Source organism: Monodelphis domestica, chromosome 5 (genome assembly GCF_027887165.1).
Source record: "Monodelphis domestica isolate mMonDom1 chromosome 5, mMonDom1.pri, whole genome shotgun sequence".
NCBI lineage: Eukaryota > Metazoa > Chordata > Mammalia > Didelphimorphia > Didelphidae > Monodelphis > Monodelphis domestica.
The window spans coordinates 103,131,557-103,157,804 of record NC_077231.1 but is presented as its reverse complement, the minus strand read 5'-3'; the positions used below and the strand labels follow the sequence as shown (position 1 = coordinate 103,157,804).

General features: G+C 39.3%; 1 protein-coding gene across 3 annotated transcripts in view; it reads left to right on the top strand.

The window, feature by feature from the left end:
* Nucleotides 1-26,248, top strand: part of ENTHD1 (ENTH domain containing 1) — a 133,711-nt gene that overhangs the window by 95,457 nt on the left and 12,006 nt on the right. For all 3 annotated transcript variants that reach the window (XM_007503160.3, XM_007503161.3, XM_016425697.2), the window contains exon 6: nucleotides 21,518-22,009. In XM_007503160.3, coding sequence (XP_007503222.2) covers nucleotides 21,518-22,009 — 492 coding nt within the window. The remainder of the gene's footprint in view (nucleotides 1-21,517; nucleotides 22,010-26,248) is intronic.

The following is a 26,248-nucleotide window of genomic DNA, read 5'->3' as shown; positions in this document are numbered from 1 at the left end:
TTTCTGGCATATGAGGTCTCCAAATGAAGTGGACAGAGGCTGAAATGATAGACGGAAGGGTGAAAGCCATGGTGGGGAAGTCAGAGAAATGAGATCTCAACAGGAAAAACAGGAGCTGCTGGAGAAGAGGTGGAAGAGAGCTCTGAAAAAGGAACTCTCAGCACTTCACATGTCCCTGATCATTTGATCTGCACAACATTTTAGAAGAAGGGGTAATATTTGGACAGTGTTACCAGTGATCTAGAATGTTGGATTCCAGAGAATATTCACAGGATCAATCAATGTCTATTCCCCAGAGTCTTGACCATCTTTCATCCTCTACTCCCAGATAATAGAGGAATGGATTCCTCTGTGATGTAAGGATGTTAACAAGATGGCATGGATATTGTCATGGAAATTACAGTGACTATCTGAAATAAGAATAATTTCCCAAGACATTTAAAGGGGGAAAAAAAGAATGTTGACATTTTATTTGTTACTTTTTTTTTGCAAGTTTGTTACATTCTAAGTAATAGGCAACCTATAAGGAGAGAGGCAGCGAGGTAGTACAGCAGATAGAGCACCTGGCCCAGAGTTTGGAGATGCTGGGTTCAAATCTGGCCTTCCAGCACCTTTTGGCTGTGTGACCCTGGGCAAGTCACCTAACCCTATTTGTCTTCACGGAGTTCTTCCTAAGATAGAAAGTGTTAATATGTGTGTGCATATATATGAGAGAGAGAGAGAGAGAGAGAGAGAGAGAGAGAGAGAAAGCACCTGCCTTTATAAGCAATGATTCCAAATAGTTTGCTAAATCTTAGATGCAGAAATAACAGTCAAACCACAGGTGAAACCCTGGAAAATAAGACCAGAAGGCCAAAGATTATATGTGAAAGGCTCTGATATTCCCTCATGAGGGGAAGTGAATGAATGATACAAGCAAAAGTATTCTTAAAATGACTGAAATACAGTTCTTAGGCAAGTACTCCCATTTTTTAATTTTCTAAAAAAGAAATCTTAATTTCTTTCCCCTAACTGCTCCTCCTGACTGGTGGCTGGTTGTTTGCAGAGCACTGCAGAGATTTGAGGAGCCCCATTATCACAAGGAAAAAAACCAAATCAACCCAAACCATAGGCTACCAAACCTTAAATATGGGTCATTCCCAAAGCTGGTCTATCCAATAGCAGCAGTTCTGGGAAGACAGCAGCAATTCCATTGATGTTCCTGTTGCTGATAAGAGCCAGACGTTTTTTTTATGGCAGTCTCTGTTTCCCTAAAGCCAGCAGATTGCTAACGAAATGCAAATAATGGCAGTGGAATATTTCTTCTGCAATTTTCATGTTGCACAAAACAGATCATGAACACAGAAAACTGGACAAAACAGATAGGGCACCCTTTGACCTGGTTTTCAAGAAGTTGATTCAATCCATAAAAGCAGCCACTTTCCTCCCATTTTCTGATTTTGCAGTCTTTTTTTTTTCTTTTTACAAAACCAGACCCAGCTCTCATAGTTACCTTGTGGAAGTGCCTCTTTGCAGCAGCCTTTTTTTTTTTTTTTTTTTTTTTGCAGTGCTGAATCAGCCTGGAAAATGGGTCCCAAGAAGAGGGAGGCAGAGGGTCACTGGAACTCCAGGCCTCTCTCATGACCAGGTTCAAATGATTTGAACAAATATAGATTAAATAGAAAGTTGTTCTGCATCAGCATAGGCAATTACTTCACCCAATTTCTTTCTTTCTTTTTTAAAAACCCTTACCTTCCATCTTAGAATCAATACTGTATATTGGTTGCAAGGTAGAAGAGCCATAAGGGGTAGGCAACAGGGGTATAGTGACACCAAGTCATACAGCTAGAAAATATCTGAGGCCAAATCTGAACCCAAGACCTCCTGTCCCTGTGCCTGGCTTCCAATCTAGAGCCACCCAGCTGCCTCTATTTCACTTAGTTTCAAATAGGAGCAGAGGTGTAGATAAGAAAACTGATATTTTCATAATGGTTAGTTAAACAGTCCTGTCTTCCCAATGGTCTTGAGCAACACTTCATAATTCAATTCATGAAACATTTATTAAACATCTCTTCCAGTGTGCCCAGGAATATATAAAAGTGAAAAATGACACAGACCCTGCCCAAAAGGAATTTATAGTTTAATGGTGGAAGTGGGTTAGATTATAGAACATACACAAGAAAATGCAATATGGCATATAATGTGTTTGTAACATGGGCAAGGAGAGCCAGACAGCATTTGGAGAAATTTGAGGAGGGAGAGCTCACTTTCATCTGGGGTGGGAATAGACTAGGGAAGGCTTCCTGGGAGAGGAGGCTTCCAGGTTGGGCTTTGAAGGAAAGGGATTTTGATAGATGGAGAAAGAGGGAGAGAACTATATTCCAAGAATGGGGAATTATGTGGGCAAAAACCACAGAGGAAGGAGACTGTAGTGGGAGAAGGAAACTAAAGAGTGGTTTGGTTTGGCTGAGCCATAGATAAACAGCTTGGGCTAGAAAGAAATAAGGCTGAACCAGATATCTTGGAGCCAGATTGGATGTGACCTTGAATGCCAGGATCTGGAGTTTAAACTTTATTTGGTAGGCATTATAGAATGACTGAAGGCTTTTAAATAGAGGACTGGTCTATTTGCTAGTCTCCACACAAAAATGAATGAATGGGAATATGTGTATTCATGTGTCAGGCACAAAAATAAAAAGCAAAAGCGGTCCTTGCCTGCTTACATTGCAACAGAAGCTTCAGATTGTTGTTGGTTTTTTTTTTATCATATACTTAGAAAGAAAAGCTAGCTGTCCATAAGAGAGACTTGTAGATTCATTCTATTTGGTGGGTAAGTTCAGAATAAGAATAAGAATTCATTTTTAAAAGAAAGGAGATTGTTGGGAGTGCCCAGGTAGACTTGGACTAGGATAAGTTAAAGGAAAAGCTCAGGATAAAGAGAAAGAGTCCCAGTTTCATCTCTGGTTTCTGTGAATTTGTACTCCCCATAATGCCCCTTACTTGGAATGTACTCCTTCTTCACATATCCTTTTTTGAATCTCCCCTATCTTCCCTCAAAGCTTAGTCCACACTTGCCACTGGTTATGGGAGAGAGTTTTCTAGATTTCTTTCACCTAGCCTTCCTCCTGCCCAAGTGAGGAATAAGAGAGTGCTGAGCAATGAATTTGTATTCAAGAAGAACCAGGCATATGCTGGAATCAGCTTGATAGTGACAGAAGATTGTTTAATTTTCACTGTAAGCATTTATACCTCAGAAATTGGCAAATGCATATCAGGGCTTGGTTTATTATTTAGTTGATCACCTAGACTTAAGAAAATTATGGGTAAAATGTTAATAAAGCAGATTGAACTTAAAAGTGTGATTTGAATTTTTTTAATAGACCTAGAGGTTAAACGTCTTTCAGTACTCCCCTGACTGACACCTGAATTCAAATATTACCTGTCACTTCTTAGCTGTGTGAGCCTCAACAAGCCACTTAACCTCTCTGTGACTCCGTTTCCTCAACTCTAAAAAGAGAGAATTGGAATGTCAGGCCTCTACAGTTGCTTCCAGATCTTAACAATCACCTCTTGAAATGACTTTGGATTTCTTTCTCTTTGTACCTGTATCCCTCCCTCCAGTAGAATATCTACCCCTTTTAGACTATTTCCTTCATATATTTCTGTCCTCAACACCCAGCACAGTCTATAACATAGGTACTGAATAAATGTTTATTGAATTGGGTTAAATTAAAATAATCATAGAGATGTATTAGGAAGATGGCTTGGGCAATGATGTGTAGGTTGGAGGGCTTAGAGAAGGGAGAAAGGAATTCCTGTTTAGTAAAGAGGTAAGGCCCTGGAGGGGGGAAGAGGGGCCCAGAGAAATTTTGGAAGTAAAAATAAGAGGACTTGGCAACTGATTGGATGGGGAGGCAAGTTGAGTGTGAGATCCTGGACAGATGGTGGTATCATTCATTCACAGAGACAGAAGTTGGGTAAAGGGACAGATTTGGGGGTTGGCGGGGAAGGATGGAAGAATCTTAGCTTTTCAGGAACCCGGCTTTTGTCTTGATATCAAGCAGCACCCTTGACAGAAAGCTCAAGTGTTCAGGCACTTTCCATGGTAAAGCATGCCAGGGCTATTCAGTGTCCTCCATAAGCCAAAGAGAATCCCCTTGGCACCTTGGATTGGTATTAGCCCAGCCTATATCCTGGGACCTCAGGGCTGCTTCTGACTTTTCTGGGCTCCTGAGTCTCCTTGGCCTAGAGACTGTAAAATCCATGAACTCCAGTGAATATTGGTGATTTAAGGGATTCATTCTAGGCCTTCTAATCCACTTATGAGGGCAAAAAGATGGCCTTGTTTGGTTCAGGATCCGACCCCTGCCCAGAGCTTAATTTGATGGTGGAAATTGTCTTCTATTTCTACCTCTCCAGGTTGCTTCAACCACTGGTCAATTCCATACAGAATATGTATTCCTGGGGAGGCTAGAATGATTCCATCACCAGTTTAAGTTCCAGGAATGGCCCCAATTGTCATAAATACTTTGACCATCAGGCACCTAATCATCTCACTGCTTTCCCAGAGTGCAGTGATTGGCCATATGCCTAGACATTCTGTCATCTATCAGACTGAGTTTGAATTCTAGCTGAAAGAAAGAATATCGGTATGGAAACAACTTACCTAGTTTTCAGACATATTTGTTACTGGAAAAAAACTTATTTATTATTGGTGGAGAACTTAGTGTTGTAAAAGATGTTATCTATCAAAAATATTTTACACTTATTAATTAACTTCCTCCATATGGTCTATTTATAAAGAAAGAAAAAAATTGAGCTATCATACTAGAGACTGAAAAAGAAGCACTTATCCACAGCCAGAGAAGGAACTGATGAAGTCTGATTGCAGATCAAGGCATACCATTTTACACTTTATTTTCTTCATGAATTTTTTATTGTAGGTGTGATATGTGTTTTTGTCATGACATGGAAATATGTGTTACATGAAAGCACTGGTATAACCTATATTAAACTATTTACATATGGAGGGGAAACAATTTGGATTGAAAAATGTCAGAAGAAAATTGTCAAAAATTGTTTCTACATGTAATTGAAAAAAAGGAAAACAAAGAAAAATAAGCTCCTTTTATATGTACCATAGAGCTCCATTTCTTTTGGAAAATTAAATCGTTATCCTAGATTTACTCTGATCAAAATAGGTAATAATATCCCAAAGCCTATCTCATAAGTACAATTACAAATGTTCTCATCATAGTGTTTATAGATAAGAAAGTTCAGCGCTTCATTAGATCAGCAATTTCATTCATAATCGTCATCTTTGTCATCACAGTAGTCACAGCATTCACATTTCTAGAATGCATTAAGGCTTAGAAAACAAAGTTTTCATTTCCTCAACCACAAGCTGTTGCAATAAGATGATTTCATATAAGCTGATGTGTCCAGAAGATTCATCATGGAGGAGCCAACTTTTCGGTAACAAGACATCAGACTTATCTCAGTTGGTCCATGAACAATAGGTTCGGTATGATCTGTTAGAGCTTGCACTCTACTGACAGTGTTGTTTGTCCTTCATTTTCAGAGGACCAATGTCATCATGGGGGATGCCTTAACTTGCTGTGAATTAGATTTAAGTGAGGCAGAGTGACACAGAGTCTTCAGCTTCATTCTCTCTTCCAGAGTTGTCCAAGTCCAGTGATGAGACAAAAGTTGGGACAACTACCAGATGGCCAAGAATGCAGTCAGTGACTTTGGTGTCTTTGATGTCTGGCCAAGCTTCAAGCACTCCACAGCACCTGCTTCAGCCACCTTCCTGACTGTTGAAACAAATTGTTCTTATGTGCCCACTCTATCTTCACATGCTTGGAGTAGACATCCCCCTAATTCAGCGATGGATTTGAGACCTGTCAATTATCCTCAACATGACTGCTGATAAGCTCTTCCTGAGGCTTTTTGCTGCATGTGCTACAGCTTCTTGGAGCCAGAGGTGAGAGTTGAGTGAAAGGTGGATACCATAGGTGGACAAGCAGTTCTGAAAAGAGCTCCTACCTGGTGCTAGTCCTCCCTGAACACCCATCCATTGACTGTGGAGTGATTGGAGCTTGCTCAGACATAAAAGATTCCAAGGTCATCCATTGCCTCTTGGGCCATCACCAGTTGTCCTGACTTTTGTCTTACCACTGGACTGATGACTCTGGAAGAGAGAGTGAAGCTGATGATTGTGAAATTCTGCCTCACTTAAATCCAATTCATGAACAGGTTAAGACATCTTCCCATGATGTCACTGGTCTTCTTTGAAAATAAAGGACAAATGAATGAGCAATAACAACATGAAATAAGTTAAAAGGAAAATATATTTATGTAGTTTATAATAGTTATTTTCCTCTTCAATTATATACTTGTAACTAAAAAAAAAAAAGGCTTGCTTCAAGTATATTTTGTACCTTCCATCTACTCTGGCTTGTGTATGTGTTGGCTACCCCACTGAGTTATAAGCTTCTTGAGGGTGGGAAGTATTTTTGCTTTTTTTTTAATATTCCTAGGATTTATCACAGTATCTAGCACATAACAAACACCTAGTAAATGCTTGCTAGCTAATTGATATCATTTAGAGGGAATAGTCAATGTCTATTTTCAATTAATACATTATAATATACATTATGGATAGGTCTTGGTTATTTCAAATAATTAATTCCTGTGAAATGGTTGCATTATTTGAATTTGCACCATTCAAAGTTATATTATATATAAAGACGGTAATTAGTTCTAGTCCTTTGGAAATATGCAGTGAAAATTCAAATAATGAGATCATTTTACTGGATTCATTATTTGCACTAATAGCAGAAAGCATCTTAAATTTCCTTCCTCTATTTCTTTGCCTCCAACATGAACCTGTTCTGTTTACACCTGGTCTAATTTAACTGCCATTCACAACTTTGCTCAGTTTTGTTCTATTTCTATTTCTTTATGGAATGCATTACAACATGGGATGTTAGAGTCAAAATTTGGCAAATCCAGTGTCATTAATGAAGAAAAGAGTTCTTAATGGAAATCATGACAGATCTTTCCCACTTTTTATCTGCCAATTGTCCTACTTTCATCCTCAAATACCCTTGCACTTAATTGGGTTGGTTGACAAGCTTTCTTTCAACTTTTTTCTTCTATTGCTCTTTTATGAGGCTATTCCATTTATTATCTTTTCCTATTCTCCATTGTAAAATTTTACAAATGAGTTTACATTCCAAATTAGTACTGCCCTTGGCTGCCATATCTCTCTTCTTGGCAAGAAGATCAAGTATTTGCTGGCTGAGGTAGTTTCTGGGTTCTTTTGGTCTTTTCATCGCAGCAATTGTTTTAAATTGTTTAAACTGTTCTTTTACTCATTCCCCTCCCTCTTTGGGGGACAGGGGTTAGAAGTAGCATCGATAGCTTGTTTATACTGGCCAGATTGGAATTGTTTCAATAGCATGACATAGCTTTTCATTTTTGTTCATTTTCCTAATTGATATTGATTTTGCTCTAACAACTCAATAGTCTGCTTTATGATTTAGAAATGCCTACCACACCAGCAACTTGCCATTAGTGATTGTCAGGATCTACTGCTTCATTTTCTGTAATTCTTTGGTATATGCCCAGGGCCTTCTGACTTTCTTCAAGAAAACATTCACAGAAAGCGGCTTAGTAGATTGAGAGACAGGCCTAGAAACAAGGAGGTCCTGGGTTCAAATTTGGCCCCTGACACTTCCTAGTTGTGTGCCCCTGGGCAAGAGACAACCCCCATTGCCCAAGCTTTATAGCTCTCCTGCCTTGGAACCAATACATAACATTGATTCTAAAATGGAAGATAAAGGTTTATTTTTTTTTTTAATCCCAACATTCATAGTCTATAGGTAAAACTTCTGGGTAACCTGTTATCATTGAACCTTGGTCATTAGCTAGGTTAGTAGTTTATAGTTGTGGGCTAACAAGTATATCTAATTCAAATGGAAAAGATATTTTAAATACCAACTTGACTAGTAGTAGTAGATATGAACATAAAGAGTGATTAAACTATTCAGGCCTGAGGGCAGTAAGAGGGGAGGAGATGGATGCCAATGTAAGTTTTGATAAATCTAGAAATGGATTTGTTCTAGGGAGTAAGAAAGGAGTCACAGATCCTTATGAGGGTTCAAGTCCAGGGAAGCAGAACAAGAGATATAGGGAGAAGAATGTCTGAGGAAAAAGATGCTTTGCTCAGTTCTGGAAGAGCCTACTATGCGCCATGGTGCTAGCAATATAGAGCTGAAGACTCCAGCAGCTTCTCCCCCCTCCCCCCCAGGAAAAACAACCCAGGCCTTGAATATAAATATAAATGGGATCACTAGTGACAGAGGGGACCAGGAGGGTGCTCTTGCAGCAGGTGCCCCTTGAGCTGAGCTTTGAAGGAGATGAGGGAGTCTCTACAGTGGAGGTGGTCCAGGGAGCACATTCTAGGGTGGGGAGAAGCTTCTCCAAGCTAATGGGTGAAGAGCCTGGAAAGGTGAGCTGGGGCCAGCTGGCAAAGAAGCTTTGAAACCAAATGGAAGAGTTTAGAGGCAAGAGGAAGCCCCTGGAGCTCTTTAGTTCTGCAGTCAGTCTCACCTTAGAGGACTGTGTTTGGCAGCCGCCTAAAGAAAATTGATATTGGAACTCAGGGGAGAGCTCCAAAGAGGCTGCACATCCATAGACTGGAGGGCCATCTGAACGGGGCAGAGAACTGGATCCAGGGGCCTGGGGGAGATGGGCAGGGAGCAAGGATAGTTAGAGAAAGGGGGCTAGGGACAGATTCTTGCCACAGAAAGAGGAGAGGAATTAACTGAAGAAGAGTTCCAGAGGTAGGCTTGAACCAGTGCAAGATACATTTCAGCGTTTATCTCATGTCCTGCTTGCCAGCTCTCTGTTTTGTAATCTGTAATAGGATACTATTTATCTTACTAATAGAAGAATTGGTCACAGCAAGCGCTCCATAGGAATGTAACACCTATTATTAGATTCACAATATGATGGCATATAAAATAGCACACACTGATTATAGTACCTGAAACAAGGCTGTGGAAACGTTACAGAGAAATGAAAAAAGCACCATGAGAGTATTTGCAGAGCTTACAAGCAAGTTTCTTTCACTCAAATTCAAAACTGAAGTTCCTTCACAGCTACTCTCATCATATTCTTTAAACAAGCATCTGTAAAACAAGAGGAATAGATTAGATCTTCCCTAGGAGTCCTTTCAGGTTTGAAATTCTATTATGCATCAATCAAGCCACCAAGTAGCATTAATTATTAAATATCTACTGCATACCAGGGATTATGCTAGGTTTTGGGGGTGAAAAAAAAGATAGGAATGAAATAAATCTTTGTTCTCAAGGTAGTTACATTCTAATGATTCTTATAGGCATCATATTATCTACATGTTGTCTCCCTCATCCGAATGTGATCCCTTCTCCCCCACCCCCCAAACGTTTACCTTTCATCTGAGAATCAGTACTGTGTTCCAAGGCAGAAGAGTGGTCAGGGCTAGGCCATGGAGGTTAAGTGACTTGCCCAGGGTCACACAGCCGGGAAGTGTCTGAGGCCAGCCTGGAACCTAGAACCTCCCTTCTCTAGGCCTAGCTCTCAATCCACTGAGCCACCCAGCTGACCCCAGAATGTGACCTTTTTGAGGGCAGGACCTGTTTTTGCTTTTCTTAGTTCTTTGAACACTACTCAGCAGGGCAGTAGAAGAGGACTCTTAAAACTTGAATGATAACAATAACCTTTTGTGGGTTTCCTCAGTTCTGCGATCTCTCTGCTTCAGTTCTTCCAATAAAAGGCTACAGGAATAATATTCCTCATATACTGTTTTATCATGTCACTCCACTGCCTCAAAAAGGTCTCTCCAGTGGCTCCTCATTGCTTATCATCATAAATCCAGGCTCCTTGGTTTCCATCCAAGAGCCCCGCTGACTGGTTTCCCATACCTGGCTCCACATTGGTCCATCCAGCCTCTGGCCAACCTAATTGATCAGTTGTCTTCCTTGGTACATAAACTCCTACATCCCATCTCCAGCCCTTTGGCTCATTCTGTTTCCCCAGCTGAAATGCCTTTTCAGTCAGGCTGTATCCTTGATTTCTGAGCCATGTTCATTTCCTGATAAGTCTTAGATAATTAAACATCTTCAGGAAGTCTTCTCCAGTGAATTCTATCCCCACTGTGGTCATTCAGTTCTCTTTTCCAGAGTGCTGGGATGCCTGATTTGTCCTAGATGATCATGTGATACATGATCTCCACAGCTAAGTTGTAAGCCACTCAAGGTTTGGGAATGCATCTTTTATTGCTCATAGGTCCCCCTGCCTACAGTCCCCTCCCAGTGTCTCCATTATTCTGAGAAAATTGCCCTATGAATGAACTGTAGGATCATAAACTTAGAGGCCATCTTTTCCAGCCTCCTCATTCTACACATGGAAGAGCTGAGGCCCAATAATCGAACGTAATGGACTTCTCCATTAGTGTCAATGCAATGTTCCTGAACAATCTGCAGGGATCTAGGAGAAAAAACACTATCCATAAGCAGAGGATAAACTGTGGGAGTAGAAACACTGAGGAAAAGCAACTGCCTGACTACAATGGCTGAGGGGACATGACAGAGGAGAGACTCTAAACGAACACTCTAATGCAAATATTAACAACATGGCAATGGGTTCGAATCAAGAACACATGTGATACCCAGTGGAATCATGCGTCGGCTACAGGGGGTGGGGGGAAGGAAAAGAAAATTATCTTTGTCTTTAATGAATAATGCATGGAAATGATCAAATAAAATACTATAAAATTAAAAAAATAGAATTCAGTCTTCTATACTATCTAGTTGTCTTGGAATTAATCTATTAAAAAAAAAAAAGAGCTGAGGCCCAGAGACAGGAAATGTTTTATCCAAAGTGAACAGATAGTAAGTGGCAAAGCTGAGATTTGAGCCCATAACCTCTAGCTCCAAATCCATCATTTTTTTCCTGTTCTAGAAAGGGCTGTGGGTGAAGCAAAAACTCCCATGGGTCCTTGAGAAGCTAGGAAGGCTGTGTGTGAGCTGACCTTCAGGGACCAGCCTCATTACTAGAGAGGCTTTTCACCAAAAATTTGGTCACTCCATAGTGGAACTTTCTGAACCTAGCACCCCAGAAAGAATGCTTGCTTCAGTTTAATAATATTTTCAGGGGTGGCTAGGTGCCTAGGAGGATAGAAAGCCAGATCTAGAGAAGTTCTGAGTTCAAATTTGTCCTCAGACACTTCCTAGCTGTATGGCTCTGAACAAGTCACTTAACACACTTCTGCTTTGGAACTAATACCTACTATCAATCCTAAAACAGAAGGTAAGGGCTAAAAAAAGATAGATCTACTCTTACTTAATTAAAGATCCTTGAAATTTTGACTCATCTTTTCCAAAAATCTTTAGGAGAAAGGAATTGCCTTGTGGTGGAATTTGTAAAGATTGCCTCATTTTTCTCTTGAATGGTAGGGCAATGATGACCATCAGGAATGGAAAAGTCAAACACATTTAGAAGTAGCTTTCCCTGACATTTTGAATTTCAATACTGTTGGTCCAATATTGTTCCATGTTATTTGCTGAATTAGCACCCAGCCAAAAGGAAGATGGAAAATGCTTTTTTCTTAGAGGAAGTAACTTTACCTTTAAGATTACTTTTTAAAAAGTTGAGTTTATAAAATGTTTTCATTAAGCTATTCATGTGAAATGAAACTGGTCACTTGTTCTACCCTCTTTGCTTGTATATATGTCTTCTCTTTCCTGACAAGATTAAAAGCCCCTTGAGGTGAGATGCTGCATCTTAGAACTCTTTGTCACCCTTTACATAGAACACAATCCTTAGCTCAGCAGTACCCAGCACAATACTCAGTTTGCTAATTGGCCTCTTTCTCTTTGCCTTTATATTTAGAACTACCTGGTTATTCAGAAACTCAATAGATTAACTTATGTGATATTATAAAATCTATAAAACAGAAAATTCAGTACAGCAAATAAACACTGAATATTTCCATTGGACATCTTGGCTCTAGAGGTCACAGAAAAGTGGAATACAACAAATAGATAATAAAGGATTGTCAGAAGCAGCCATCATCGTCATCTGTGGCTTGTGAAAGGTCTAGATCTTTCCCTGACTGACTCTTATCTTCTTTCAGTAGACTCACACTGTACTCTGATGCTCAGCTTGGTTTTCTCCAAGAACCATTTTCCCTTAATTTCTGCACCCACCTGCATTTGAAAGAAGGTGGGCGTGAGCTGCTTTCTCCAACTCCCGTCTTGTCCTTCCCGCTCAGAAAAGTGAGTCAGGTGGTCATACTAAGGACAAATTTCTTGGTACTCACACCCAGACTTGAAACAAGTGGTCAGTGAGCCCTCTTTGACATGACAATGATGGGAGTATACTTTGCTTCCTTCTTAGATAGAATTCATAGCCTATAACTACTCACAACAACATGTATTGATTTAGGTGCCTCTCTAAGGGGTCCAGAAGAAAGGGAGCAGGATCAGCCAGCACTGCCTTGGTCTAAAGCTTGATGCTCATGCCAGCTACAGGCTGAATTTGTAGTCTATATGCATGGGGAGGGCTCTCAGCTCAGGAGAGTGACTTTTTTTAACTTTCTTTTTATTTTTTACTCTGAATCATAAAATGTCAGAAAACAACGATCAGAAATTGTTTGTATGTGTAACTGAAAAAAAAAAGTTAACACAAAACAAAAAAAAAAATCCAAAGTGCCACTGACATTTATAATAGGTGAATTCATATGGGATCAATATAGAATATGCTGGGGCAGCTGGGTAATGCAGTAGTAAAAGTGCTGGGTCTGGAGTCAGCAAGATCTGAGTTGGACACTCACTAGCTAGGTGACTTTGGGCAAGTCACTTCACTCCATTTGCCTCAGTTTCTTCATCTATAAAATGAACTGAAGAAGGAAATGGCAAACAACTACTCCAGTATTTTTACCAAGAAAACCCTAAATCAGGGTCATGAAGAGTCAGACATGACTGAAAAGACTAAACAATAACAAAAATAGAATGCAGACAAGATAGCATGATTCCTTTTGGTTTCAGTGGGTAAACAGTTCATTTTATTCTTGTATTTTGCCCTTTGGAACTTTGTGCTGGATGGTAGGCCTCCCTTCAACCATTCCCTTCTTTCTCCCTTAGTTTCTCTAATTCCATTTCTTTTCTTCTCACAGTTGTATGGAATTGTTGGAATGCCTTGGTGTTTAGATTGATGGCAAGGATAGGGCTGAGAAGTGATGACAAAGACAAATGATTCATATACAAATAGGCATTCCTAGGCCAGCCTCACATTCAATTTCAGTTCTCTTACAGATGTGTGTCTATTGGAATAAATGTCTCATTTTCTTCTTTCTCCTAGAAAATGAACTTTTTCATAGAACCTAATTGCTTGTCATAGATGCATATTGACCCATTCATTCTCCTTCCTCTGCCTTTGATAGGCAGGTCTTTCCCTTCCTCTCCTCTTATTTCTAATGCTTATGTGACTGATAGTAAAAATGAATTAAAGGTAGATCTCCCCCCTGCAGCTCCCTGCAGTATCAGACTAATAAGTTCATACTGACTCTTATAGACATGATGCTCCTTTGTGATAATTGTGGGAAAAGATGACATCTGCCCAGCAGTTTTTAAAGTTTTATGTTGTTTTTATAGCATGTGGGGAAAGTTGTCTGTAGCCTTGAGTTTCTATCTGCAGGTAGAGAAGTGTGTGGTAGTGCTGTGGACCCATTTCCTTCCATGTTATTTTGTAGAAGAAGTGAATTTGGGAGGAATTAAGAATATAATGGTTTGAAATGGGATCAGGAGAAACAGAGACAGTGAGATGGTGAAGGGAGAACTCTCAGAATTAATGGGTAAGTTATCAGAACAGTGAGGATTGAGAGCCAGGTCCAGACACTGGACGTCCTGGGTTCAACTCTGGCCTCAGATACTTCCTAACTGTGTGACCTTGAGCAAGTCATGTAACCTCCATTGCACTCTTCTGCTTTGGAATCAATATTGACTCTAAGATGGAAGGTAAGGGTTTAAAAAAAAACAACACCAGCCTTTCCTTGGAACTTGTCTTGCCTTGCCTAATAACTTCAGAGAGAAAGACAGGGAGATGGCAACAGCCAAATGGCCAATTGTGGCTCTAATGGCTTACTTCACTTCCAGAGGCAAATGCATTGGCTTTGCAGAATTATCTTTATGAACTTTCTGAGTTCAAATGGATCTCTGGGGTCATCTAGTTTAGGGATTCTTGACTTTTCTTGTGTCATTGAACCCCTTTGGGGCAGTTTGAGTAAACTTATGGATGGAGCCATTCTCTGAATGTCTTTAAAAATTCATGAAATAAAATAAATAGGAATAAGAAGGAACATACTTTATTATTGTCATTACAATATTTTTTAAAACAAGTTTACGGGACCCCAAGTGAGGAGCCCTTCCTCTTGCCCAAACTGTACTTGGCCTAACTCCTCCCCTTCTTTAGTCTCCCCCAAAGTACTCTTCCAATCTCTGCTTGAAGGCCTCCAATAATGGGGAAGCCCCAAGTTCCTGGGGCATTGCATTACATTGGGGAGACTTTTCAGTGTTGGAAGGCTTCTCTCTCAGAGATCAAGAAATACTTTATTCATGGTCTCATCATGTTGGCTGGGTGCTAAGGAGACAGAAGCAAAAAGGGAATGATGTTAGCACCCATCAAGGAACTTCCATTCAGTTGAAAGAGACAACCTATATCTAACTGCAGCTTGACCCATTTTTCCTGGTTTAGCTTTCTGGGGCTAAACAGACTAAGTCCAATCCCTGTTTCATCTGATGACTATTCAAGTTCTTAAAGCCAGCTCTCTTAACTCCCTGAAATCCTTTCTTCTCCAGAATAAACACTCCTTGTTCTTTTATCTGATCCTTCTCCTTTATGCACTGAAGTTGTTTCTCCTTCATTCCTAAGCTTAGAGGGAGCATAGGACTCTAGAAGTGGCCTGACAAGGACAGAGCAGATTGTAAACAACTTGAGGGCAGGTACTGTCTTTTGCCTCTTTTTTATCTCTCAGGGCCTAGCACAGAACCTGGCACATAGTAGGAACTTAATAAATATTGATTGATTGAGAAGAGCAGAACTATGACCCTTCATTCCTTCACAATTTTTTCCTTAAAAAAGTTTTTTTTTTTTTTATTCAGCCCCATCCACCCACATAGAGGGTAAACAGATTTGTCTATACAGATTATATCTTTTGTGTTTCCATTTTTCAATTCATTCTCTGGAGGTGAACATTCACAAATTATTTTTCAAATATTAAATCCATAGCTGTAGATAATGTTCTCTTGGGTTTACTCATTTCACTCTTCATTATCTTATGTAGTTCATGTAGTTCTCATTGTTTCTTATGGTACAGTAGTATTCCATCACAATCATATACTATAATTTGTTTCAACATTCCCCATTGGATGGGGATGACAAACATCTCCTCAATTTACAGTTCTTTGCCTCCACAATGAATAAATATTTAATAATAATATGATAATAATAATAAATTTAACAATAAATAAATAAATAAAATACTATAAATATTTTGGAACATATAGGTTCTTTTCCTTTTTCCCTGATCTTCCTAGGAAATAGACTTAGCAGTGTTCTAAGAATATATACAGATTTATAGCTCTCTGAGCATAATTCCAAATTGTTCTCTAAAGTGGTTGAATCAGTTCACATTTCTATCAACAATGTATTAATGTCCATGTTTTTCCACATTCCCTCCAATATTTGTCATTTTAGTCAATCTGACGAATGTGAAGTGATACCTCTGAATGGTTTTTGTTTGCATTTCTCTAATCAGTGGTAATTTAGAATATTTTTTTCAAGTTCCTATATATGGCTTTGGTCTCTTCATCTAAAAACCATTCTTTTGCTCATTTATCAATTGGGGAAATAGCTCTTATTCCCATAATTTGATAAAATTCTCTACACATTTTAGATATGACTCCTCTATCTGAGAGATTGTCTATGAAAATTTTATTCCTGATTTCCTTCCAATCTTGGCAAGGTTTGTTTTATTTGTACAAAACCTTTTCAATTTAATGTCCATAAAATTATCCATTTATGTCTCACGATATTCTCCATCTCTTGTTTACTCATAAATTTCTCTCCTATCCATAAATCTGATAGGTAATATGCTCCCCATTCTTCTAATTTCCTTATATCTCCTTTTATTTCTAGATCATGTATCCATTTTGATCTTATCTTAGTGAATGGTATAAAATTTTGGTCTATATATAGTTTCTGCCAAACTGCTTTCCAGTTGTCCCAGCAATTTTTTACCAAAATAGTGATTTCTTATATCAATAGCCAGGATCTGTTTGAGATTGTTGTTGTTGTAGTCAAATGCAAGGTTACCATAATCGTTTACTACCATTTGTTATATGTCTGCTCTGTCCCACTGATTTACCTTTATATTTCTTGGCCAGTTCCAGATAGTTTTATAACTACTGCTTTATAATACAGTTTAAAGTCTGATACTGATAAACCTCTTTCTTTTACATTTTTCCATTGATTCTTCTGCTATTCTTGATCTTTTGTTCTTCCAAATGAATTTTCTTATTTTTTGAATATAATTTTATTTTAAAAATATTTTCCATGTCTTATTACTTTTTTCTACCTCAGTAAGAGGATTTTTTGGCAGTTTAATTGATTGGGATGGTACTGAATAAGTAGCTTTTTCTTAAGGAAGCTTAAGGTTGTGATATAATTTGGGGGGCCATGCTATGCTATTGACTCTAAACTCATGGAGCTTTTTTACAGTAGCTGTTTTCTATCTACACATCCCTCAGTTCTTGTTTGTGAAACTAATTTTTGGAACCCAGGTAGGGACTCTTTATTGATCCTCATTTGGTTTCAGTTGGTAAGTTTTAAGCCATTGTTCTAGCCTGGGGAGATATTTTTTCATCTTGACTTTGCCATTTCATGCATTGATATTAATTCTCATTCCATGTTGTGAGCTAGCTTGGCCTTGCTTGAAAAGCCTATTGCCCCCTTGGACTGTGCCATCCTCACATTGATGAACATTCCACCTTTACCTTCCTTAGTTACTGAAAACAGAGCTGGCCAAAGGAACGCCATCCAACAAACATGCCCAGTATGCTGTGCCTGCTACTAGTCCATGTAGAAAAGCCTGGGAGCTTGCTTCCAGAAAGTCATGATGGTGTCTAAGTGAAGGGCCTGCCCCTTGATCTGGGGCTAGTAACAGACATTCTGCAACTCATTCCAGTATGCTTACTACAGAGTAAGAGCCAAACTGTTGAGAGAGCAGAACAGCAGTGCACTTAAAAGACCATGATGAATCTCCTTGCCACTTCTTCTTTCCCAGTTTGCTGTTACAGTAAGGAGAAAAGATTTTCCCAGGATCCCCCACAATGGCTCAGCATCAGACCTATATCTTATTTCAGAACTCTGGATGTAGTTCCTCTAAGTGGGCCAGGTGAATTGTACCCAGGGTCACACAGCTGGGAAGTGTCTGAGGCCAGATTTGAACCTAGCACCTCCCATCTCCAGGCCTGGTTCTCAATCCACTGAGCTACCCAGCTGCCCCCAACTCATTTTATTCTTACTGATAACCATTTTGTTGTATCCTCCTCAGTCCAAAGATAATTCTCCTTGGAAGAGAAAACAAATAAATAAGAGTAGGTGACATTGTCCCTCATTGCTATCTTCTCGTGTGTCATTAATAGCAGTGTTATTCATTCTTTAAGCTTTCTCTTGCTCTGTATTACTATTAAAACAAATTTTAAAATCCTGTTTTTTGGTTGTCCTTGGCATTTGTGGTCACTCTTAGCTCCCATAGGATTGAAATAACCTTTTTTACTCATTCTAAATTATAGAGGCCCTTGCTTCCACCTTCTCTATATATCTTAAAAATCTGAGTTTCCTGAGTATCCACATTGATCTATACAGTACCTCCTCTTCATCTTCTTCAGCATGTCTGCTCAGATCTTCAGAATTTCATCTATGAGAGCTACCCATTCCATTTGGGCCAGCTTCTACTGAGCACTTCAGATGTGGCCCTCTCAGGATTAAGGATGCACATCAAACTATCCTCAGTTTTCCTGCTCCCTGTGATTGAGTGGTCACTTGCCTCCAAAGCTCCAGTAATTTTTACTTCATCATTAAGCTCCTGCTTATTTTTAAGAATAAGGTTCAACCAAAGATTCCAGTTTTTGAGATAAGAACTCACTATTTGACAAAAACTGCTGGGAAAACTGGAAAACAGGATGGCAGAAATTATGTATAAACCAATATCTCATACCCTATATCAAAATAAGGTCAAAATGAGACTTAGACATAAAGGATGATACCACAAGTAAATTAGGGGAACATAATATAGTTTACCTGGCAGATTCATGGAAAAGGGAAGGTTTTATGACCAAACAAGAGAGAGAACATTAAAAGATATAAAATGAATAATTTTTACTATATTAAATTAAAAGATTTTTTTGTACAAACAAATGCAATGTAACCAAGATTAGAAGGGAAACATCAAACTGGGGGAAAATATTTTTAACAAATTTCTTTGATAAAGGCTTAATTTCTCAAAAACATAGAGAACAAAGTCAATTTTATAAGTATATAAGCCATTCCCCAATTTACAAATGGTCAAAGGATACGAAAAAATAGTTTACAAATGAAGAAATTAAAGTTTACAAATGAAGAAATCAAAGTTATCAACAAACATGTGGGAAAAAAATCCTAAATTGCTCTTTATAAGGACCGGCCTGCAGTCCCTATATATTTTTACCTGTGGGTGATAACCCAAGAAGGAGAAGGGAGACTAAGGAAATAGGCAAATAATAAAGACTCAGAAACAACAAGTTAAAACACATGGGGAGTGGCATGAACTCCTTAATATTTCCCTTGGATAATTAATTAAAGGGAAACATGAGGAATAAGAAAACACGTGGGAAGTAACGACTCCTTAATGCCTCCTATGGACAAGAGAGTCCGAGCATTAATAGGAAGCATGGGGGGCGGGGGGCGACAGCATTGCGAGGAAAGAGAGATCAGAAGGAAAAGATAGGACAGAGCAGTTAGAAGATTCAGGAAAGTAAGAGAGAGATTCGCACTTGTTCCCCAGGATTTATTGGAGGTTTTAGGAATGTGGATTGGGCGGTGATCAACGAATACATAACATGACATAGGTTTTTACATTGGTAGCATTGACAATGCCGGAATCAAAGAGGAGGAGATTAATTCAACCTGCCCTTTGCAAATGAATGTACTCCGAGCCAGGGCAGTGTGGCTGTCAAGGCCCAGCCCAGGAATTTGCCCATCCTTTGGACTGTCCCTTTCCATACAATGAACATCAAGTGATCTGACCATGTGTTTGGTAAATGAATATACAGGATACAATATCAATACATCAATCATACTTCCAAGATGCTAAGATGCCTGGTATGCTACACTCTTGATTAGAGAAATGAAAATTAAAACAACTCTGAGGTGCCACTTCACACCTAGCAGATTGACCAATATGACAGAAAAGAAAATGATAAATGTTGGAGGGGATGTAGCAAAATTAGGAAACTAATGCATTGTTGGTGGAGTTATGAACTGATTCAACCATTCTGGAGGGCATACCATTTCCAATCCAATAATACCACTACTAGGCCTATATTCCAAAGAGATTTTTTTAAGTGGGAAAAGGACCTACTTGTACAAAAATATTTATAGCAACTCTTTTTGTAGTGGTGAAGAATTGGAAATTAAGGAAATGTCCATCAATTGAGGAATGGCTGAACAAATTGTGGTACATGATGATGATGGAATACTATTATGTTGTAAGAAACAATGAACAAGATGATTTTAGAAAAAGATGAAATGACCTATGTGAACTGATGCAGAATGAAATAAGCAGAACCAGGAGAACATTGTATGCAGTAACAGCAATTTTATGGAATGATGTGGAACTGTGAAAGACTCAGCTACTTTCAGCAATGCAGTAACCCAGGACAATTCTGGAAGATTAATGACAAAGAATGCTCTCTACCTCCAGAGAAAGAACTGTTGGTGTTGGAATACAGATCAAAGCATACTATTTTTCACTTTAGTTTATTTGGGTTTTTATTTTGAGATTTTGCATTTACATATTTATTCTCTTACAAAAAAGAACAATATGGATCAAATTGCTTACTATCTCCAGGAAGAGGGAGGGAAGGAAGGAAGGGAGAGAGACAATTTGGATTATATAACTTCAGAAAACTTATGTGGAAAATTGATATTACATATAACTGGTAAAATAAAATATCTTTATTAAGAAAGAATAAGGTTCAGGGGAAGCTAGGTGTCTCAGTAGACAGAAAGAAGATCTGGACATGAGAGGTCTGAGATTAGATCTGGCCTCTGACATTTCCTAGCTGTTGTGATCCAGGGCAAGTCACAACCCCAATTGTCTAGATTCTAAGATGGAAGGTAAGGTTTGGGATTTGTTTTTGTTTTTGTTTTTTTGTTTTTGTTTTTCCAAAAGAAAAAGGCTCAGAATAGCTATTCCTCTTGTGGCTTCCTTCGCTGTTTGAGAAACAAAATTATCATTATGGCAAGTCACAAATCTATTAGTTTCTCTTCCTTTGGCAGAGAAAGAACACCAACATATGTTTAGATAATTGAAATCTCCCATCACTACAATATCATGCTCCCATACTGGATTTGTGATATGTTTTCCCAAGTCTTCATCTCCTGCTTCCTTCTGTACAAGTGGTTTGTATTATATCTTTGTAACTACTTTGCTTCACCATTGATTCTCATCCAAGTGCCCTCCACTATATCTTCTACCCTAAGAATCCTGAATTTGCTCCTATGCATATATACCCTCAATGCACAACACTAGTCATTCTCTTTTATATATTCTGTTCCCTTTGAATGTGGTATATTCTCCTTATGAATCTTATTCTGTCAGGTTGTTCTGATCTCTATGAAGTCAGATTTGCCTCTTGTCATTCAGATCTCTAGTTTACTCTATTCATTACTCAGGAGCTGTACTTTTGTATACAGATCTTTGAGGTCGTAGATTTTATTTCTGACTTTTTTCTTGGATATTGTCTCCTATGAATGATGATAGGTTCTCTTGACTATTCTTCCTGTTGTATTATACCTGCTATTCTGATCTAGCTATTCATTATCCAAATGCGTCTTTCTCTTTAGAATCTCCTGTCTTCAACTGGTTCAGACCCCGGCTCTACCACTATGGGAAAGGGGCCATTTCATTTTTCTGGGTTTCAGTATTCCCACTTGTAAAGTGATATGGTGTTGTGTGTATTCAAGAATAACTTGAATCAAAAATGACAGGAGACAGAAGTGAAGAATAGTAATAATCATTTATATAATAAGCAGGAAAATTAGAAATATTCCCATCTAGGCTAGAAAACTACATTTAGGGCAATAGAATTATCCTTGTTATGGTAGGAAATAGAGCATGGCAGCTTTCATTCTCAAACCATCATTCTTGTTGGTTATTTTCCAGATGCAGTACCTGTTCCTTTGGGGAAAAGTCCATCTCTGCATACGAATTTGAGCTTGGGCAAGAGGCTAGACAGTTTGGGCATTGACCGACTCCCCTTATCAAATTTTGCAATGGAAAACACTATGCAGCAATCTCTAGAACATCATTCGCCTCAGAAAAATTGTGATGCCTTGGAAACTTTGCAGGGTCTTTGGCCATCGGGGAGAGAAGAAGTTGTCAATGCCAACTTAAGGGTCTCAAAATCAGATCCTTTCTTCCAAAGATCTCAGGCTTTTTTCCGTAAATCCCAGGCTTCTGTAGAAACCCTCTATATGTCTCCCTCCTTCAAAACTATTGATACTCTGAAGGAGAACATAAATGGCAAGGAGTATCCAAAAACAACACAGAGTTCTTCCAAACAGTTTTCGGAGACTAATATGACACCGCTGCCAAATCTCAGCTCCAATAGCATTAAGATGGAGGGTGTAGATCTCAACCCTTTTGCAAGACATGGTGAGTCTAATAAACGCAAGTATATACCCATCTTTGTCTCTGTCTCTGTCTGTGTCTCTGCCTCTCACTCTCTCTTCTCTCTTCCTCTGGAGCCTATTCTCTTAAGTACATGCTTGCCATGGAATATTTTTTAGCTAAGAAATTGGCCCTTTGCATTCAGGTACTATGACCCATTTACTATGGGCTGCAAGCACTTAGGAAGAATGCATTAGCACAGTTTGTGAGCCCCAGCAGTGTAGACCAAATGAGAAAGCAATCAGTGTTAATAAGAGTTTTCTCTTAGACACTGGTCTTCGATGCTATTGGCTGTGTAAGAGAAAGCTGGTATTTTGTATGTATTTTTTTTTAAAGAATCCCTTTGTACAGATTGCTGTGTTACATTGGTTATTTTAAAATTGGACTCTCATGAACAGATCTCTTCCTTTCTCCCTCTCCTTTCTTAAAAACCTACAAGAAGGTCATAGCATGAAAAAAAGAGGTCATAGTATGGTCTAGAAATGAGAAAAGTCCAGGACTAGATCTACATTCCAGGCCTGTGGCCATCAGCTGCATACCCTTTAATGTATAATTAGGTTTTATTTCCACTATTTAATTAGAGCCAGTACAGTTTGTTTGCTCGTGCAGTTGTCCAAGTAGTAGTTTTGTTGATTTTGAGGTATGAATCAAGTGTTATAAAGCTTACCAACTGATATGAATATAAAACTTTTAAATGCCTTGTGCATGGACCAAAAATCAATAAAAATAATGAAAGTTGCTGCATCAAGGATGAAGGAATCCACAGACTAGGTATGACAAAGCCAGTGAAGAAGAAAGCCTTATCCCCATTCCCCTTTCGGAGAAGATTGGCATTGAACCAGAATAATGGTGAAATGGGGCTTTAGTTTTGTGGACAATTTAGCTTTTCTCATGCTGTAGAGATGTGAGGGCCTCCTGCAGAGCTCTCAGGTAGGACTGGCCCAAAGGATTCTGGCCCTGGTGCTATGCTTGTTTCACGGAGACCATGGAAAAGCAGAGGGAGATCATTCTGGGATGACTGTCAGCTTGGCATAAATGTGACTCTAATTCTTTAAAACTAATTGGAATAAATATTTCCATTCTTGGATTTGTATTATTTATCTAATGAGTATTTTTAAATGCCTATGATTGAATGGGACAAGTACTGTACTAGTTTTGGGGATGTAGAGACAAAAAACTAAACAGTCATCCTCTTTAAGTAATTCATTCTCAACAAGTGCACAGAAAATGAAATATAAAATATATTTAGGGGGTAGCTCAGTGGATTGAGAGCCAGGCCTAGAGACGGGAGGTCCTGGGTTCAAATCTGGCCTCAGACACTTTCCAGCTGTGTGACCCTGGGTAAGTCACTTGACCCCCATGGCCTAGCCCTTACCACTCTTCTGCCTTGGAGTTGATACACAGTATTGATTCCAAGACAGAAGGTAAGGGTTTAAAAAAAAAATATATATATATATATATATATTTAGGGGGCAGCTGGTTAACTCAGTGGATTGAGAGCCAGGCCTAGAGACTGGAGGTCCTGTGGCCCTGGGCAAGTCACTTAATCTCCATGGCCTAGCCCCTACTGCTCTACTGCCTTGGAACCAGTACATAGTATTGTTTTCAAGATGGAAGGTGAGAGGTTTGTTTTTTTTTTTAATAGAAAATAAAAGAAGAAGCTGCTGAGGAGGAGGCATTGCCAGTGGGAGATGTCAGTCCCTTGTGGGTGGAGGTGGAGGAGTGGTCTGGAGAGTCATGAGCTAGTCTGAAGTTGAAGAGAAATGAAGGATCAAAAAACTACTTGTTATAAATATTTTGCTTTTGTATTTCTTTTCATTTTACTGTTGCTAGAGATATTTTAGGGAAATAAAAATATTCCTTAATCAAGTGATCGCTTGGACACTACTGACTTCAACAGCCCATTCAGAGTAGCATTGCAGTACTTATTGGTGAAAAGATGTTCTGGGAAGTATGAATTCTGTTACATCAATGTATGAGCTGGTAGCTTAGTTTTGTCTTTTGTTTGATTATTTCCAAGTTCTAAAAAACTCTAAAACACCCAATATTCTTATGCTTGTTGGGGTTAGATTGGATATAGAACCCTGTACTGGCATGAATTCTGGACATTAGATACTTCATGTGAGTTTTTCAGGTTGAAAATATACACAGGTAATATCCATCCATCCAAACACAGATGATTGTCGACATGAGAACTCAGCCACCCTGAATACCATAATTGATGATCTTAGGGTTTCGTTTTCTGTTTTTGTTCAAACAGCTCATCTCACTGAATTTTCCCCCATTTGTTTTCTGTTGAGATCATCATCATCACCATCATCATAATCTCTTCATTCAGTACTTTAAGGTTTGCAAAGGCTCTAGTAGATTATATCACTTGATCCTCATGCTCCTAGGAGGTAAGTACTCTTATGCCCATTTTGCCAATGAGGAAACTGAGGCCCAGAGAGTTTAAGAGAATTGCCCAAGGTCAGCCAACTCTTATATATGGGAAACAACCGTTGAGCTGAGGTCCATCATCCTGCTACCCTTTTCCGTAGAACTCACTGCTGCCTCTCAGGCTATGGGCCAAATAATACATTTATGACCTGTTTTCCTTGCTCTCTAGTTTAGCCAGAAATTGCTGCCTTTAATCCATCTACTCTCCCTGGCTTTTGGGGACTCTTTCTCTCTTGGCCCTTTGTCATAAGCTTATATGCTGATCTGTAGAACTCCCCAGGTGGGCTGTAATTTGATTTTCTGCCCTCATCTTCACTGAGACCTCATTGTCCGTCAGTGCTATCTCAATCAAAGTCAATCAACAAACATGGATTACCTGATTATTGGGAGTTAAGCAATGGGATTACAAAAAAAAAGTACATTCAAGGGGCTGACTTTGTCACCAGGAAGACCTGTCTGTATATTGAGTCCCTGGGCAGGTTTTTTAAGGCATCTGCAGCTTGGGGAATCAGGGATAAAAGGGAGAAGGAGCTCTGCTAGGGTGCTGAAGGTGTGTTGAAGGCAGAATCACAGACAATCTGTAAAAACACTCAAGTAGAACCCGGGCAGATGCAGTTTCCTTTTAATTAATTTTTATTCTGAACTTAATGCCAAAAAGAACAGAAAAAGAAGCTTGTACCCCTGAAACTCTTGAGTCCAATATAGACGACTTGTCTTCCTTTTCAGGTCTCCATGTTAGGTAGCAGGAAGGGGGACAGGGGCCAGGGGCCAGGCCATTGCTAGAGAAAACTAATGAGTTGTAACAGCTGAGAGCCTCCTCGGGGCTAGGATGGGGCTAAAATGGGGCTAAAAAATTTTGGAAAAAGGCAGTTAAGAGAAGAAGTCTACTGAATGGGCTTGTCCAGCTCAGTAGACAGAGAGGAAGGGACAAGTTTAGGATCAGAAAAATTATGCAATGCCAAAAGGCCACAGAGCAAGGGGTCAGCTCCTTAAGGGTTGAATGACTAGGTGGTACAGTGGACCAAATGCTGAGCCTAGAGTCAGGAAGACCCGAGTTCAAATTTGTCTTCAGACACTTACTAGGCAAGTCATTTAACTCTGACTCAGTTTCCATCTAAAATGAGATGGAGACAGAAATGGGAAGCCCTTTCAATATCTTTGCTGAGAAAATCCCAAATAAGGTCACAAAGAGTTGGGACAGGACTGAAATAACTGAACTAGTAGGGTTTGTAGGGATGCTATGGTCATTAGAATGTACACACCCTGAGGGCAGGGACTGTTTTTTTTTTTTTCAGTTTATGTTCCTGGTATCTAACACAGTACCTATCACATAGTAAATGCTTTCTGATTAATTGCAGTCCCCCTGTTCAGCCATCCTGGCCTTGCCAAGAGGCTCAGAATCATTACTGATTGGGGGAACACTTGGTAAGTCAGGGTGCTTTCAGACTGATAGAGTAAGGATCAGTCAGAGGCCATTACCTCTCAAAGTATAAGCACACAGGGCTCACTGGGATCTGGTTTGCAGCAACTGGTTTCTTCTTTGCACTCATATTGGGTACAGGCTGGTTAAATTCAAGAGAGCTATGATAGTCTTTCCCTATCTGGTTCCCTTGCAACCCTCTGGGGAGTGCCAGAGCTCCAAGGGGTTATGCAATCACTATTTCACAGCTATTTTAGAGAATCTTGTTAGGATAGGATCCTTCCCTGGAAAATGCATGGTGAGCATGCTTCTTGCTTCCTCCTTTGCCTCAGAGGCAGATGCCTCCTTCTTCCTTTGATTATGAC